The sequence below is a fragment of the Ambystoma mexicanum genome, chromosome 3p, assembly GCF_040938575.1.
Source record: "Ambystoma mexicanum isolate Mex_15411 chromosome 3p, UKY_AmexF1_1, whole genome shotgun sequence".
NCBI lineage: Eukaryota > Metazoa > Chordata > Amphibia > Caudata > Ambystomatidae > Ambystoma > Ambystoma mexicanum.
In genome coordinates this window covers 993,850,642-993,865,571 of record NC_090925.1, presented here as the reverse complement: position 1 = coordinate 993,865,571, position 14,930 = coordinate 993,850,642, and the positions used below count along the sequence as shown (strand labels likewise).

The 14,930-nt window shown below is 45.8% G+C and overlaps 1 protein-coding gene across 2 annotated transcripts in view; it reads left to right on the top strand.

Annotated features, from left to right (window-relative positions):
* Window positions 1–13,998, top strand: part of TP53INP2 (tumor protein p53 inducible nuclear protein 2) — a 104,300-nt gene extending 90,302 nt beyond the window's left edge. For both annotated transcript variants that reach the window (XM_069652287.1, XM_069652286.1), the window contains exon 4: window positions 1,611–13,998. In XM_069652287.1, the coding sequence (XP_069508388.1) occupies window positions 1,611–1,860 (250 nt within the window). In that variant the 3' untranslated portion in view covers window positions 1,861–13,998. The remainder of the gene's footprint in view (window positions 1–1,610) is intronic.
* The last annotated feature ends 932 nt before the right edge of the window (window positions 13,999–14,930 follow it).

Sequence of the window (14,930 nt, the reverse complement as noted above, 5' to 3'; positions counted from 1 at the left end):
ATGGTTCATGGGGGTCAGCTTATTTGGCGCTCATGTAAGACAATAAATTGTACCGAAACCCTCTGACATCTTCATATAGAATGTGCTCAGTTATTTGATCTCAGGCTAAGATGTTTGAAGAAATGTGTACATAAACCGATACATTTTGGGCTTGGCTTATGGAAGAAAAGCAGATTTCATTCTATTCGTTTTTATAAATTATTACAGGATAAACTAGATTAATTGTATTTTATTCTGAGTTTAACTTTATATTTTGTATAGTTTATTTTACCTTATATATTTTTGTTGTGTAAGGTCCTAATATAAGCTAATACTAAATAAATATACAAGTTAGAAACAAAAGCAAACATTTGGAAATGTGCTCATGACCTTGCGGGGAGCATTGTCCTGGTGAAATTTCGGCTAAGGGAGAGACTGAGTATTGAGATAGGGTGTGAGAGGGGTGGGGGGCTCAAGCTTTGTAACAGTGTTTGACCAGGGACGTGCAGGAGCGGCGGGGGGGCTCCACATTTCTCTCACTGCCCGGGGTGCTACCGCCTCTAAGGCCGGCACCAGTCTCACCAAAAAGTAATAGAGGTCCGGAAGTAACACAACTAGTGTGTTGAAACCAGACAGTCTGTGGCGCCTGGAAACAACTCCTGCTGTATAGGCGCCTTACAAATGTGCAATAAATAAATAAAAAAAGGTCCTGTCTATTTCGTTAGAAACAAATATACCCACGATGATCCATTTTAAATGGCTATTCCATAAATATCCACTAGGTGGCAGAAGAGGCAAGCTTTTGAATCCGTTATTGCTGCACATCGTGATTAATGCATCTCTTTTATTAGCACAATACACGATATGTGGCATTATTATTTAGGGCGTGATTGGAATATCGAGCACTGTAGACACGTACTAGCAGATTAGCCCCTGCAGGATCCAAAAATTGCCCTTGCTTACAGTCCTGATTTCCTTGAGCTAAAAGTCAATGAAAAGATGAGTCCTATTACTTGCCTTGCTTTGCAGGTGTCATCTATCATGTCTGAAACCCTGTCATCGGTTTCAGACATTTAGGGTTAGAGTATGTGGCTTGTCATTTCTGAAGGAAAAATCTAGAGAATACCTTGTTTGATTTTTGAAACCTAATACATTGAAGTCTTGACATTAGAATACTTTAATAATAAAATTAATAAATAATAATCAAGGATCTCTTTCAAAAGAGTTGATGTATTGCAATCTGCACTGCCCCCCTGATTTGATTTCTTTTTATTAGTTGAATATTTTGTAGGTGCTTTTTTTGTTTTGTTACTGCTGATTAATCACATTTGATTGAAGACGCTTTTTTAAATGATTAAAAAGCCGTTCCTACCAGCTATGAAAGCTCGGATGTCTCTGGAATGCCACTGGTCTTTTTAACATTCCTTGGCTACTTGCGATTCTTAGGCCATGCTCATCTTGGTTCACGGCTCGTGAGAGCCCACCCTTTAGTACTTATTCCCACAAGGCACTGGGGAAAGCTCTTTCCTCCAATACGCTCCCACTTCTGAAGTTAGATTCCCAGCGCCACCTCGGTTTACTGGTCTGATTTTCTCTCTAACAGCTGTTTTTTTCCTCTTTTTTTTCTGCAGCACCCCTTCGCGGAACAGGGTGGAACGGAGAGCTAACCACCACCCAACCTCCATCGCTGCCAAAGCCGCCCTGCTTGAAAAAGTGGGCCAGGTCCGCCGAATCCAGCGAGCAAAGGAACGGGTGGAACGAAACAAGCTGAGCCGCAAGGCCCTCCAGCGACAGAACCTCACCCGGGAGGTGCACCCACGGCGGGCTAAGCACCTCAGCAACTTTGTCTGCCAGCCCAGCCAGCGCATCTCCAACTACTAGCCCTACCTCAGGGAGTTTACAAAAGGGGCATTAACGTCACTCACTACGTCATCAACTGTCCCGGTGGGAGGCAGTTTTCCATCTAGCGAGTTATTCATCTTTTTTTCTAGTCCTATCGCTTTCTGAAAAAGACCCTTTTTTTCCATTTGCATTTATTTGTAAAAATAGCTGTGCAGGGCCGCAGAGAATGGTGCTTTTCTTGTCTCAGACGGCGGCCGCCTGAAACAGGGCACTCGGTTTAAATTCTTATGCTAATCTTCACTCATAGTTTTTTTCAGGTTTGCAGTCAGGGCTTCAATTGTAAATGTAGCTGATTGAGTCTGTGGCCTGTTGTATGTATTGTTGTGCTCAGACCACCACTGCGGGCTGTGGAGCTGGGCCGTTGTGTTGCTGGCTGTGCGTTTATACCTTTCAAGTCAACTAGTCCTTACAACAACAAAAAAATCAGCATTTGACTCCACTCCCGGTTTACCATCTCGCCGCCCAATGCCTTCTGTTATGCTTCCTTTTTCATTATGTTAACCCGATGGCTCAGAAGGCAGAGGACCCGTTTGGAGGTAGATTGTAGCACTGGGACTGGAGTACGGTTCGGTAGGCAGGATGATGTGCCAAGAACGCTGCATGTCTGACTAGTTCTGTGTCCAAAGCAGCTTGCGATTGGCCAGCTTCCACCCATGCTAACTCGACAGCTGTCAATGCCACTATTGTGGAAAATGAGACTTCATGGAAAATCCCTCTGTGATGTCAGAGCTGAAAGCACATCCGTCCCCTGTGAAAGAATGGTTTTAATTAAGTTGGGCTTAATCAGTGGCTTTCTGAATTAATAATGATAATATTTATGTAACACTCAGTAGAGAGTGCAAGGTGCGTTGCAAGGTTTGAGTTAATTATTGTTGCCCAAAAGACTCGTTCCTCATTTTTGTGCATCCTGAGTAGGTTAAAAGAGTGAGTCTGCCCCCACCTACCTTCAAACATGCAGCAAGCAGGTCGCTCAGATGTTTGCAAGACGTGCATCTAACCTGCCGGCTTAAGGTCCTCTTCGACAGAGCAGCAGGGAAAAATTGACTGTCATTCTGCAGCCAGATACATGTAACAGAAAGGTGGGGTGAGTCTTCCTTGCCTTTCGTTTTCAGTGAACACATGCTATACTCAAAACACAACCCATCTCCTGCAGCACCCACACAGAACCCCGAGAAAGAAGACTTGCAAAGTGAAGTGGCTGGCCGGAAATATCCAATCTCCTGTGGTTGGGTGTAGCCCCTCGGCCCGTTGTAGAGTACACATTAGTTTAAAGGTAGTTTGCTTGCAGTGACGTCAACTTGCAGTTCATTGGTCGGGAGGCACGTATGGCAACAACGCACAGGTGTTCACACGTAGACGAGGTAGCGCTCAACAGGCAGACCTCTTAACTGAAGGCTTCCGGTGAAGCTACGCTGCTACCTGCCCCCAGCACATGCTGGCGCAGTGACCTCAAATTCATCCCATGGGCCATGTGCTCTGAATCCACTGCTTTCAGTCTCTATCCCTCCATCCTTGTGGACATGGGACTTGAGATCTCTGCATGTCATCATGGGACTGTGGTCATGTCACACTTGTGTTGGCCTTTGCAAAGGCCCCTTTCTAGTGTCTCCAGAATCGGCCTCTTTCCCCTGGGAGGGGAAGCTCCTGCTCTCCACAAGGCCTCTGGTTGTTTTAGCCCTCCACCCTCCAGGGCTTCCTCTGTTGGTTCTTGTTATGTGTTGCAAGGTAGTAGCCCTCCGTTCTCAAGGTGAAAGACCGGCGTCCTATTCCCAAAGTAGCTCCGCTGTAGCGCTGAAAAGCAGCTTTTATATGCTTCCAGGAGCGTTCTCGCTTAGGACTGAAAGGAATTCCAGAAAACACTATGGCTACCATGTTGGGCCTCACCTGTGATAATGGTTTTGACAAGAAAAGTGCCACTGCTACAGGAAGGACAGAGCAGCGGCATGTAGGATTTTGGAAAGTTCTAGAAGGGGGCAACTACATAATACCATCCTTCTTTCACCCATAGTGCAAACGGGGCCCAGGCTTGGGGCATGGGAGGAGTCTCTGCAGGATGTGTGCCCTTCACATTATCACCTTGGTTAATTTATTTATTTAGAGATTACCATTGTAAACAGAAACCTCAGCTGTTTTATTTATTTATATGTAATAAAATCTATTTATTGCCAAAAAATAGTTTGCGTAAGGGAACAAGTGTGAATGCCGCAAAGGGGCCGGGGTGGGAGGGAGATGGGACTGCTCTGGGGTTAAGAAACTGGTGTCTGTTGTTGCAAAGCCACCCAAGGCCATTATGCAGAAATATTGGCCTGTGTCCCCCGTGTCACTGTATGCCAGTACGGGGTTTAAGTGTGCAAGAACTTAATGAGCATTGTCAACTATGATATGAAAGGTCACCACAGAGAATAAGGCTACTTCTAAGATGTACTTATGCACCGCGCTCACTTGCTCTGGGGGGCTGAAGCATTACACAGTGCTAAAAAAAAATAATCATGGATTTGCCATACTCGTGTCCGTTCTATTGTTTTAGGGGCATCCTGGCGCCGTGGCTATGATACAGTCAGGGGTTTGCTTTGGCACATGACCAGGAGGCGCACTACCAAGTGGCCAAAAGTGGTATAGGTTTTACAGAGCAGTGAAGGTGGGGCAAATGTGTTCAGTGTGTACTTGAACAAATAGCCACCGCCAGCGGCCTCACCAGCAAAGAGGCGTTCCAAGAGGGCCCAGACAGTGCAAACGAGAGGTTTTGGAATCCCGAAAAGCCAAGAACATCTTTGTTTTTCGCTCTTCTCCCGCTGCAGGGAAGACAACGCCCCTGTTTTCCCTCCTGCCTTTGCTGTGCCGCATGTAACCCTCTCATTTACAGTCGGATCTTAGTTCCATTTCTTCATTCAGTCCTGCAGAAATATCTCTCACTGCACAATCCACCTGTGCAGTGGGACGGAGCAGTGCTTTTGTTTAGGCAGCAGAGCTGTAACAGTCCCAGGAAACTCGAGCGCAATACCAACACTGGGCAATGCAAAAAAGTGCTCAGAAAGAGGGGTGCTCTGCAGAAGGTTTAGGTATGTAGTAGAGGGTGTGTGACGAATGTGTATTGAGGAGCACTGGTAGAGAAAGGGGGGACCCACATATGGAGGGAAAGGAAGGGAATTCAAAGGCCCAAATGGTTCAAGGTGGATATTGCAGGCAGGAGGCTGCGCGGCCCATGCACCAACCCTGGGAAGCTCTGGTTTGCGTCACGACAACTCTGTTCACATGCTCCGTAGCCCGTCTGCAGCGTAAACGCCTCCACTCCCGGCGTGACTGCTCCTACAGAAAGACAGTCTAAGGTACTGGCACACCTCTACGCTGGTCCCCCATAAGCGAGCAGCGTCTTCTGCGGTCTTGCAGGCCTCAAAAGGGGAAAAAAAGGCTGATTTGCGTAGGGGCTCTGCTTATTTCGAGGTGCTCCTTGTCAATTTGAGGTCGGAAATCAATTAACCGGGCAGCGGTCTTCCGGCCCTTTCATATACTTCTCCATTTTGGAAGGGCCCCCAAAGAGCGCAGGGGTTTGAGAGAAAAGACATTTGAACCACTTAAGCGTACTGAAACTCGGATGTAGCCCGAAACATGAGGCATTTTCACATGACAATCCTCCTAACCAATACAAAAAAGACAATGGCCCTCATTACGACCCTGGCGGAAATCGCGGTGCAAAATGCACCATGGAGCACGGCGGAAAGCTGCCGATAGCGCCATGGGGGTTGGCGGATTTACCGCCCCATTCCGACCTTGGCGGGGCGGTAAATCCCCATTCCCCATTTTACCCTTCCCCATTCCCATTTTTGCCCCATAGGGTATAATGGGAGTGGGGAAGGCGTTAATTACGCCACCGTAAAATACGGTGGCGTAATTAACAACAAGGTCCCGTAGCGCCATGGATTTCTCCGCCCGGAAAAACCAGGCGGAAAACGCTCCATGGCGCTACGGGAACTCGTAGTAGGGCGGACGGGTCCGCCGCGAATAACGCTGGCGTAAACCCACTCCGCCAGGGTCGTAATGAGGCCCAATGCATTGTCTGGCAGGTTCTTAGCATCTATAGAGCGTGTCCTGCTGACAGTAAATGCCCAGAGAGTTCAGGCCACGAATGCCTGCTTCATTACCCTCTCCCCCCTGCCCCCTCAGCCCATAGAGGGGTCTTTATTAACTAGGAAGTCCTCGTGTTGTAGGATCCACTGAGACTGGGCGTTCGGACAATTGCGCGTGGAACCCGGGGCAAACACACAGCATCAGCAAGTCCCTTGCCTTTCACCATCTCTGTAAACACTAGCACGCGGAATCTAAGCTCTCACATCTGCATCCGTGCAACTCTGAATCGGATAGCAGGCACCATTTGTATAATCTTGTGGGTTGCAACAAACCTCCGTGCAGAGAGAAGAGAACAGGCCGGGGGTTACACTAGTAGTGCACTATTTGTTCTATCTGCAAACCACTGCTGTGGCAAGAACGTTTGTTACCTGGTGATTTAGGTTAAAAGTTATGTTGGATCATTTTAAATCTTGCAGGAAGAATTCTTCGACCTTTTTTTTGTGTGGCTTGTCGATGCTCGTTTAATAAATGGGGATCAGTAGAGATCTGTGCTCGCAGATCGAGTTAAAGATGTTCTCTGATGTTACAAGAGAGGTTTGTGTTTAATGAGCAACAGCGCTCTCCAGTGCTCTTTAAAACTAAGCCAAACACATGACACATTGTTTCCCGACATTTAAGAATCTAGGCTCACCTTAGCGCCAGAAGGTCGGCGCTCTTAGAAGGGCATTCCTGTTTCAATTCAAAACCACTTCAGTCTTTCGAAGCGATGTAGGTTCTATATTGTGTTGCTGTGTATTGCTCATAATTCAACAAGTTCTCGTTTCAGCTGGTTGACAAAGACCTCGCTGCACATAGAGCATCACAGGAGAGAGCCCACACTTAGAAAAAAAGAAAGTACCCCGTATATACCGTTGTGTTGTATATTTATTTTTATCGAGCAGCAGTTATTTAAATTCATGCAATACTGTGCATAACCCAACTCTCCCCACCGAAATGAAAACTCTTATTTATTTATGGGGGCGGGCTAGGTTGCTCCCCGCATCTCCAGTCATGGAAACGCACCCTCCTGAAAATGAGCGGCAGACGGCCACAACCGCCGGTGGCGTGCGGTTACTCGTAGAAACGCTGCAGCTCCCCATCACACTGTAATATTAAATCCGACATAGGCAAAGGTGTTCAAGTAGTAAAACAGATTGTAAATCATGTTCAATACTGAAGAGAGTGGATGACCGTTTGAATAAAGTATTTTCAGCAAGTGGTTGGGCTAGCATCTTATAGGTTATATATAGGCTGAGATGTCACCTCCCCCAGCTGACGGGGGGAGCAGGCACATGGACTCAGAAGCATGAAGTGTGTATGTATCCATATGAGGTGTAAATCGGGATAGCCCCCCAATTTGTGAGGCGCTGTGTGAGGTTGTGTACTCCAGATTGCATGGTTTACATTACAATATGTAACATTGTAGAGTTCTCATTTTATCAGCATGTCATGAACAGATATAGATTCCTGTCGTCTGCAAGTCGCAGATTGATAACTATGAATCTCCTGTGTCCTGATCAGAGTTGTTAGACCCCTGCGGTCCTTATAGACAACGCATAAAACAGGATGTGATGTCATAATGAACCTAGAGTATGACAATTTAAGGGGTGAAGTCTAGGAAGTGACGTCATGTGGCTTTGTTGAGTGAACGGAGTAACATCACTCGATAAAAGGTCTTGTTCCTGTCAATCTTTTTGTTATTTTAAGGCCTGTTTTCTAAGATGTGGTGGCTTGTAATAAAAACAAATGACCCAATAAAGCTTAATGGAGCTTTAATCAAAGGCCCCCCAGAGGTTGGGCTGCCAGGCTTGAAATGAGTTAAACACTCTCATACAGAGTGTTTAACTCTAAACATTCCACACTGACGTAAGGTCAGTGTGCAGACAATATAACATCTCCCTTACAAGGAGGAAGGAAAGGAGGAAGGGTGGGGAGAAAAGGGAAAGGAGAACAAGGGAATATAACTGTAACAACAATTTTTTTTGAAGGTTTCCTCTTGACAGTAGTCTGTAGTGCTTCGTGCATCAATAATAGACGTAGTCATCGTTGTAGTTTCGGATGATTCTCCGGTTCCTCTTGGAAAGACTGACTGTGAGGTCAGCGATTACGTCATTGTTCTCATCACAGTCTTGTTGATGTGTGTCTTCTGGCTGGATAACATCTCTTGTCGGTATGTCCTTACTTGTACTGGGTTTTTTGTGGTCTCTCTCTATTTTTACTAGGTCATCGCCGGACTATTTCTTTCCATCCTCCAACGGTACAGATTTGCCATAGCATCTCACTACCCTTTGTGGGGATCTGAAGCGGGATTCTCCCTTGAGAGTCTTCTTGGGTTCTTTAACACACACCAAATCTCCCTCTTGAATTGCTATCTCTCTTACTTTGTTTTTTGAGTCATAGTATGTTTTGTATTTGCTCTGTTTTTCTGTTACACGTTCCTGAATGTGATCCATGTCCAATCTCACCTCTCCATTGTCCATAAAGATCCAGGCTGGTCTGAGTCGATTGTAGGCGATTCTGCCTCTCATCATTGTGAATGGTTCAACACTGGTGGTGGAGTGTGGAGTTGTCCTGTATGCACATAAGGCCTCCTTGAGTGTCTCTCTCCACGGAAGTGTGTTGACGATGGCCAATTGAATTACACCTTTCACTAGCCTGTTCATTCTCTCTACGAGGCCATTGGAGATCGGATGGTATAAGGAGGTGGTGATATGATGGATAGCTTTGTCTTTGAGGAATTCCTGGAATTCTAGTGACATGAACCGTGACCCATTGTCTGAGACTAGCTCTTTGGGATCACCTTCCCTATTGAATATGTCCGTCAGGAATTCAGTGATTTTCTTTGTGGTTACGTTCGTCTCTGCTACACCCCACTCCGTCCATTTAGATGTATAGTCTACTAAGACTATAATATAGATTTTGACCACTTCTAAATTTTCAAATGGCCCCATGATGTCTATGGCCAGTTAAGACCATACATTCTTTGGGCTTTCAATTGGCTGTAATGGTGTTTTTCTTGTGGTTTTCGACTTGTCGCTTGAGGCACAGGCGGAGCAATTTTTTGACCAACTCCTCTGCTTCCCTCCACATGTTCGGCCACCAGTAGTTCACCTTAAGCGGTTCTTGGTTAGACTTCTCCCAAGGTGCCCTTCATGTGCTAGATCTAGCAATTTGTTTCTGAGCTGTATCGGTGGGATTATTCTGTCACCTCTGTAGATGTGTTCTTTGTCCATGTATATTTCTTGTCTGATGGGCATGAAGTCTGTTAGACTTTGGGATGGTGTCACCCAATCATTTGTTATTGCTTTCCTAATTTCTCTTTGCTTAGGATCGTCGTTTGTCTTGCTTTTCTACTCATCAATGGGAATGGCTGGATTTATGGTTGCTATTATGTCTTGGTCTGGATCTTCAGGTTCAATGTCCTGATTGGTCGATAGCCTAGAGAAGCAGTCAGCCACTTGATTTTGTGTTCCTGGAGTGTAGCATATGTTGATGTTGTATTGCATAATATCAAGGATCCAACGTCTTATTCTTGGGGATATGAGATGAGGTGTCTTTGACTGAAGAACATGTACAAGTGGTTTGTGCTCTGTTCTGAGTGTAATGGGTAAACCCTAAATTAAGTTCCGAAAATGTTGTAGGATCCATCTTACTCCCAGCGCCTCTCTCTCTATCGTAGAATAATTTAATTCTGCTCCTTTTAGTACTCTGGATGCAAAGGCAATCGTTACTTTGCCCTTGCTGTGGATTTGCTCCAGGACTCCACCTAGACCGACCTTACTGGCATCCACTGATATAATTGTCTTTGCCTTGCAGTCAAACATGCTTAAAGTGGGTGCTCGATTGATATTATGTTTTATTTCCTCAAATTCTATTTTGCATTTCTCGGACCAGTCGAACTTGTTCGTCTTCTTCATGATACTCCTCATGTTCTTGGTCTAATCAGCATTGTTACCTACAAATTTTGAATAGTACTCGGTCATTCCAAGAAAGCTTCTTAATTGGTCTTTGTTCACTGGTTAGCCGCAGGAGCGACTGGCATGGAATGAAAGTCGCAGGCAGGGGGTGGGAATGGTGACCGCCCCAGGGGCCTTATGGGGTGTACCTCGTCGCCATTTGTAATAAAAACAAATTACCCAATAAAGCTTAATTGAGCTTTAATCAAAGGCCCCCGGAGGTTGGGCTGCCAGGCTTGAAATGAGTTAAACACTCTCATACAGAGTGTTTAACTCTAAACATTCCACACTGACGTAAGGTCAGTGTGCAGACAATATAACATGGCTCTAGGCTAGAATGTCTAGCACAATTGGAACTAGGTTGGGTTCTCTAGCGGGTTTGAACGCCTCCCTGTTTGTTAGCTGCCTGCAGTCTTTCTTATGGATGTAAATGCGTGTGCAGTTTGCTCTATAGGCAGACTCTTGCCACTTCAAATCCCACTGGGTGCTAGAGCTGTGAACCCTCTGCTCAGTTTTGACCCCTCAATCGCCTACGTCTTTGACGTGTCTCGTTTCAAGAATGGCGATAGAGATCGTACACCGAGCCGGTTGTCGATGCAGCCATTTAATTTCCGAATGAAGTTTGGGCCGACGGTCCTTTTCTGGGACATACTCCAATGGAGCGTTCCCTTGACTTTGGTTAGTCTCTAGCAGTGCGCGGTCAACAGCCCGCTTCATGCATGTGCCGAGCGTGGCTTAATAAAGATGAATTAATTCACACTAAGTTTCTGGATAAGTAACAGGCTGCGCATATTGAAATAGACCACACCACATAAATATTATTTAGCTTAAAAATAACTCCTAGTTGTGGCTTTGCATCTGTAACAAAACACATTGCTCCTCCACAATGTTATTCAGCATTTGTGTCATATTAAATTAAAGTTGAAGACCTGTCCCCCTCTCAGAGAGTGTGGGGAACAGTATGCAAGGGTTCCAATATGGCAGCAACCATAAAAGACAGCGGCACCCTATTTGCAGATGTTCCCTAGAATGATATAGTGTGACATGCAGGTGCATGTGAGAAGACAGCAGAGCCCTGATTCTCTGAGAATGCTGAGCGTAGCTTGTATCACCAGCAGGCTGGACCCATGGTCTGCTTTCCACCAACGCTGACTTTTGAAGGGGTGGCAGTTCCTCGGTCTCCAGGCTCGTGGCGTTGATGCTCTGAGTAGGAGTCCACAAATATTTGCCCATTTGTTTGCACCGCCTAACATTCTTTGGTGTGCACCACCTATCAAATGGCCACCATTACCTAACCGTGGTGCGCGCATTAAGGGGACCTAGAAAAGGTCCAGGCTTCCCAGGTCCAGAATGACCCCTGTCTCTTGTTCTAACCATTGGTGGTCAACAATGGGAATCTCCAAGGTTGGACATTTGGGAGAGAATTGGAGGTTCTCTCCTTTTGAATGAAGGCACATTGGTACAAGGGAATTTCTAGCTGGAGGAATATTGAAAAAAAAACATTTTAGGGCTAGAACTGTTTTTAAGTATCTTAAATGGGGACAGTGAACAGAGGCATGTGTGTTCTACAACCTGGCAGAACAGCCACCCTTACTGAAGCTTACTGCGCGACAGGATGATGTTTTGCTTCCACAGGCTATGCCACACTTTCTCCACACCAGTAAGGAATTGCTTCATGGAATAATCCCTGACAGTGGCACTAAACCATTCCTTGCCAGAATGGAAGATTCTAGACGTGCCCCTCACAATGCTACCCAGCCCAGACTGGGCCAATCCTTAGAATGCTGGCATTCATCTGCTTTTGGGGTTCAGCATCTGCTGGGTTTGTCACCTTTGCTGAAAGAATACGCGTTTTTTTGAAAGCAATAGTTCATTCATTCAGAGAGAAAGTGTGAAGGTTTGTTAAGCACAATAGCCCCTTCTGGTTACACCTCGTCGTACCGTAACAACTGTGCCTGTACCTTTCGCCTTACTGCTTGATTTGTGACGATTATCCCAAAATATAGGAACTTGAATGAAGCAGGGAACATAATGTCCTATGCAACGTCGTCTCGATGTCTGTGGGGTGAGCGGAGAAATGGCTGCAGGTCTTCAAACAAAAACTACTGGCAACCTGTGAAGGAAGAGCAATGCAGTTTTGAGACTAGCGCCAGTGCTTTGCTAAAACCTCTGCTAAGACGTCCACCTGTGCAAGGCATGCCTGGACGCGTCACTTACTTCTTCCCCATCACGTGAAAGGTTAACTGAAACTCCATGGCCACAAAGGGTGCCATTCTAGCTCTTAAATACCCACTGTTTTACACGAAAGGCTTGTCCCATTACTGAGTATTCAGGAAAGGGAACTGACGTGATACTCCCAGAATATCATAAGTTGGCCATATTGGGAACAACTCTGGTATGCTGATTCCAGAGTCAGTAATTTAACCAGGAGACTGGCCAACCACCACCTTCTCTGATGAACCATCAAAACACTTGATCAGTCGCCTGCCAGAGCAGACTGGTGCAAGGAGGAGGCAGTAGCACTACCACAGTGCGTCACTTACAGACGTCTGTGCAATGCTATATGGCAAGGTGTGCGGTAAAAAAGGACTGTGGCGAGTCTCCTCCAACTGCCCACCATCATCCATAAAGGCGCATCTTGAAGCACCGTGAGGTACTTCAAATATGATTTCCCAAGTAAACCTTACATTCATGCCAAGCTACCGGCCTGTAATGGCTGGCATGTTGTGGCACTTACTCCATCGAGGGTTTTCAAGGCTGAGGCATGCCCCAGCTGCCCAGCTGAACCAACATCAAAGTGGCAAAGGAATCCTGGAAGTAAATCCTCATTATTACATAATTTAGTCCTAAGATGTTGATCGGTCCCTGAGCGCTAACCTGCCCGTCCCAATTCCCTGCTCTCTGTCTTTCTAATTTATTCAGATCTTCGCACAATTTTCTTCACATTCACAGCATCATTTCAGTGCATTGGGAAGGTTTGATGTGTTTGCCTGTGCTTTTTGATCCAGTGGAGGTGTGTGGAAGGGCGTTTTCGCGCCCTCATTCATAGTGTCACAACTCTTGGAAAGAGCAAGCAATGTTTCTCAGATCTCCGCTGAAAGAAGGAAAAACTGTTGGATAATGTGCAAAGAAAAAAACTCCTGAATCTGTAGTGCTGTCTCCACAGATGGACTCAAAAAGAAAAAAGTCTCAAAATGGAGCAAATGGCAAGCTGCGCGGTCCGGTGTAGAGCCTGCCTTTGCAGGCTACAATGTCCCGCATTACCCGAAGCGACAAGTGAATGAGTGATAGGTCCCCCAACAAAGGATGGTTCCTCTAACACAAGCAGGCAACCCGCAGTCGACTAGATGTTTTGGCCTACAACGCCCATGTTCCACACAATTGTCTAGAATGGCTAGGGCTGATGGGAGGTATAGGCCAAACCATTTGAAGAGCCCAGGATGCCTACCCCTCATCCCTCTCTACCTTTTGTGTTACTGCTGCCGCTGGCTGAGGAGGGAAGGGAATATACTCTGCCGCTGCGTGTGCATATGTGTGTGCCTGCATAAGTCACCTATTGGGAGTATGTTGTAAAATATTTAGAGCACGAAAGCAAAACTACGTTCAGTATTTATCTCCACCGAGCTGTGATTTTGCGGCCTTTGAAACTACTGGAAGCCTACAGTGGCCTAACAGCACTGCCAGTGGTGCGGAAGCAGAAGACAATATGTGTAACTGCGCCAACACACGAGAGAACTAAAAGCTTGCTCAGTGGGGATTTTGAACTTTGCAATAAAAAAAGACATTTCTAGCGTGTTCGTGTGTGTTGTAGAGCGTTGACTCGACGTTTGCTGAAATGGGTGGGGAGCACACTACTTGTCATGAGACACTGTTGAAATGGCATTGTATAGATGGGAGTGATCGACACAAAATTGCGCGAAAAAATGTTATGTAGTGTGCCTGTGTGTATGTAACATGATATTTCTATTAACATTGTTAGACTGTAATGTTGTCCTTGACTGAAAAAAAAGTATATAATATAAGGGAAAAACGAGAAATAAAAATTATATTTAAAGAATGTTTCAGTAATGTCGTATCTTATTTTTTTTGCAAACCTTAGCTCCTATTGCAAGAGCCGGAAAAGGGAAATAAGAAAGAACGGATCTGCCAAGAAGCTGTGGCCTTTTTTTCATTAGTTTATGCAGATCATTCAGAGAAACCGAAGCCCTAATACCAGAGGGCTTTAGTCTCCCGCAAAACACCAAAGCATTCCCCACTAGGTTTCTGGCAGGAGTCGCGAGCAACCATGCTCTGAATATTTCTCTCAAGAGCCACACTTTAGGGTGCACCCTCATCATGTCCTTAACTAATCTATGAAAGCTGGCCCCATGGCGGGCAACATGACGTCCTCCAGATCCTTTGGCCTACAACTTCAATTGTCGCGCACCATTGAACATACTGGCTATGGATCATGGGAGTTTTAGGTCAAAACATCTGGAGGTTCGCATGTTGCCCACAGTTGAGATCGTGAGCAAGGAGACATTGTTTGCCCTTTAGAGAGCTCTGCTACAGCCCCATACAGCTTCTTTGTGTCCACTTGTGTCATTTCGACTGATTTCTCCCTGCCTTCCCCTTTTACCTTGACCTCTAGTCCTCTGCCATTCCTGCCCCCTAATCTACTTGCCTATACAACCGTCCCATATAGTGCTTTGAAGTAGCTCCAGTGGGCTATTAATTCCCATACAAGAAATCTAGCCCACTTAAGCTTGGCACCACCTCCCTTGTCCATAATCTGAAATCCTTTATTTCTTCTACGCTACTTGTTCTTCTTCGCCTACAGCTTATTGCACCAGCCTCTGGACGATGTTTATTAACCGACAAACCCAACACAGCAAGTAGGTAGTAAGGCCATCGACATAGTTCCGGAGAATGAGCAGAATGAGTACTAAAAAGTATACTTTAGTGTTTCCACGTGTCCCAGTGCTAAGAAATGTCATGTCCACAGTCTCC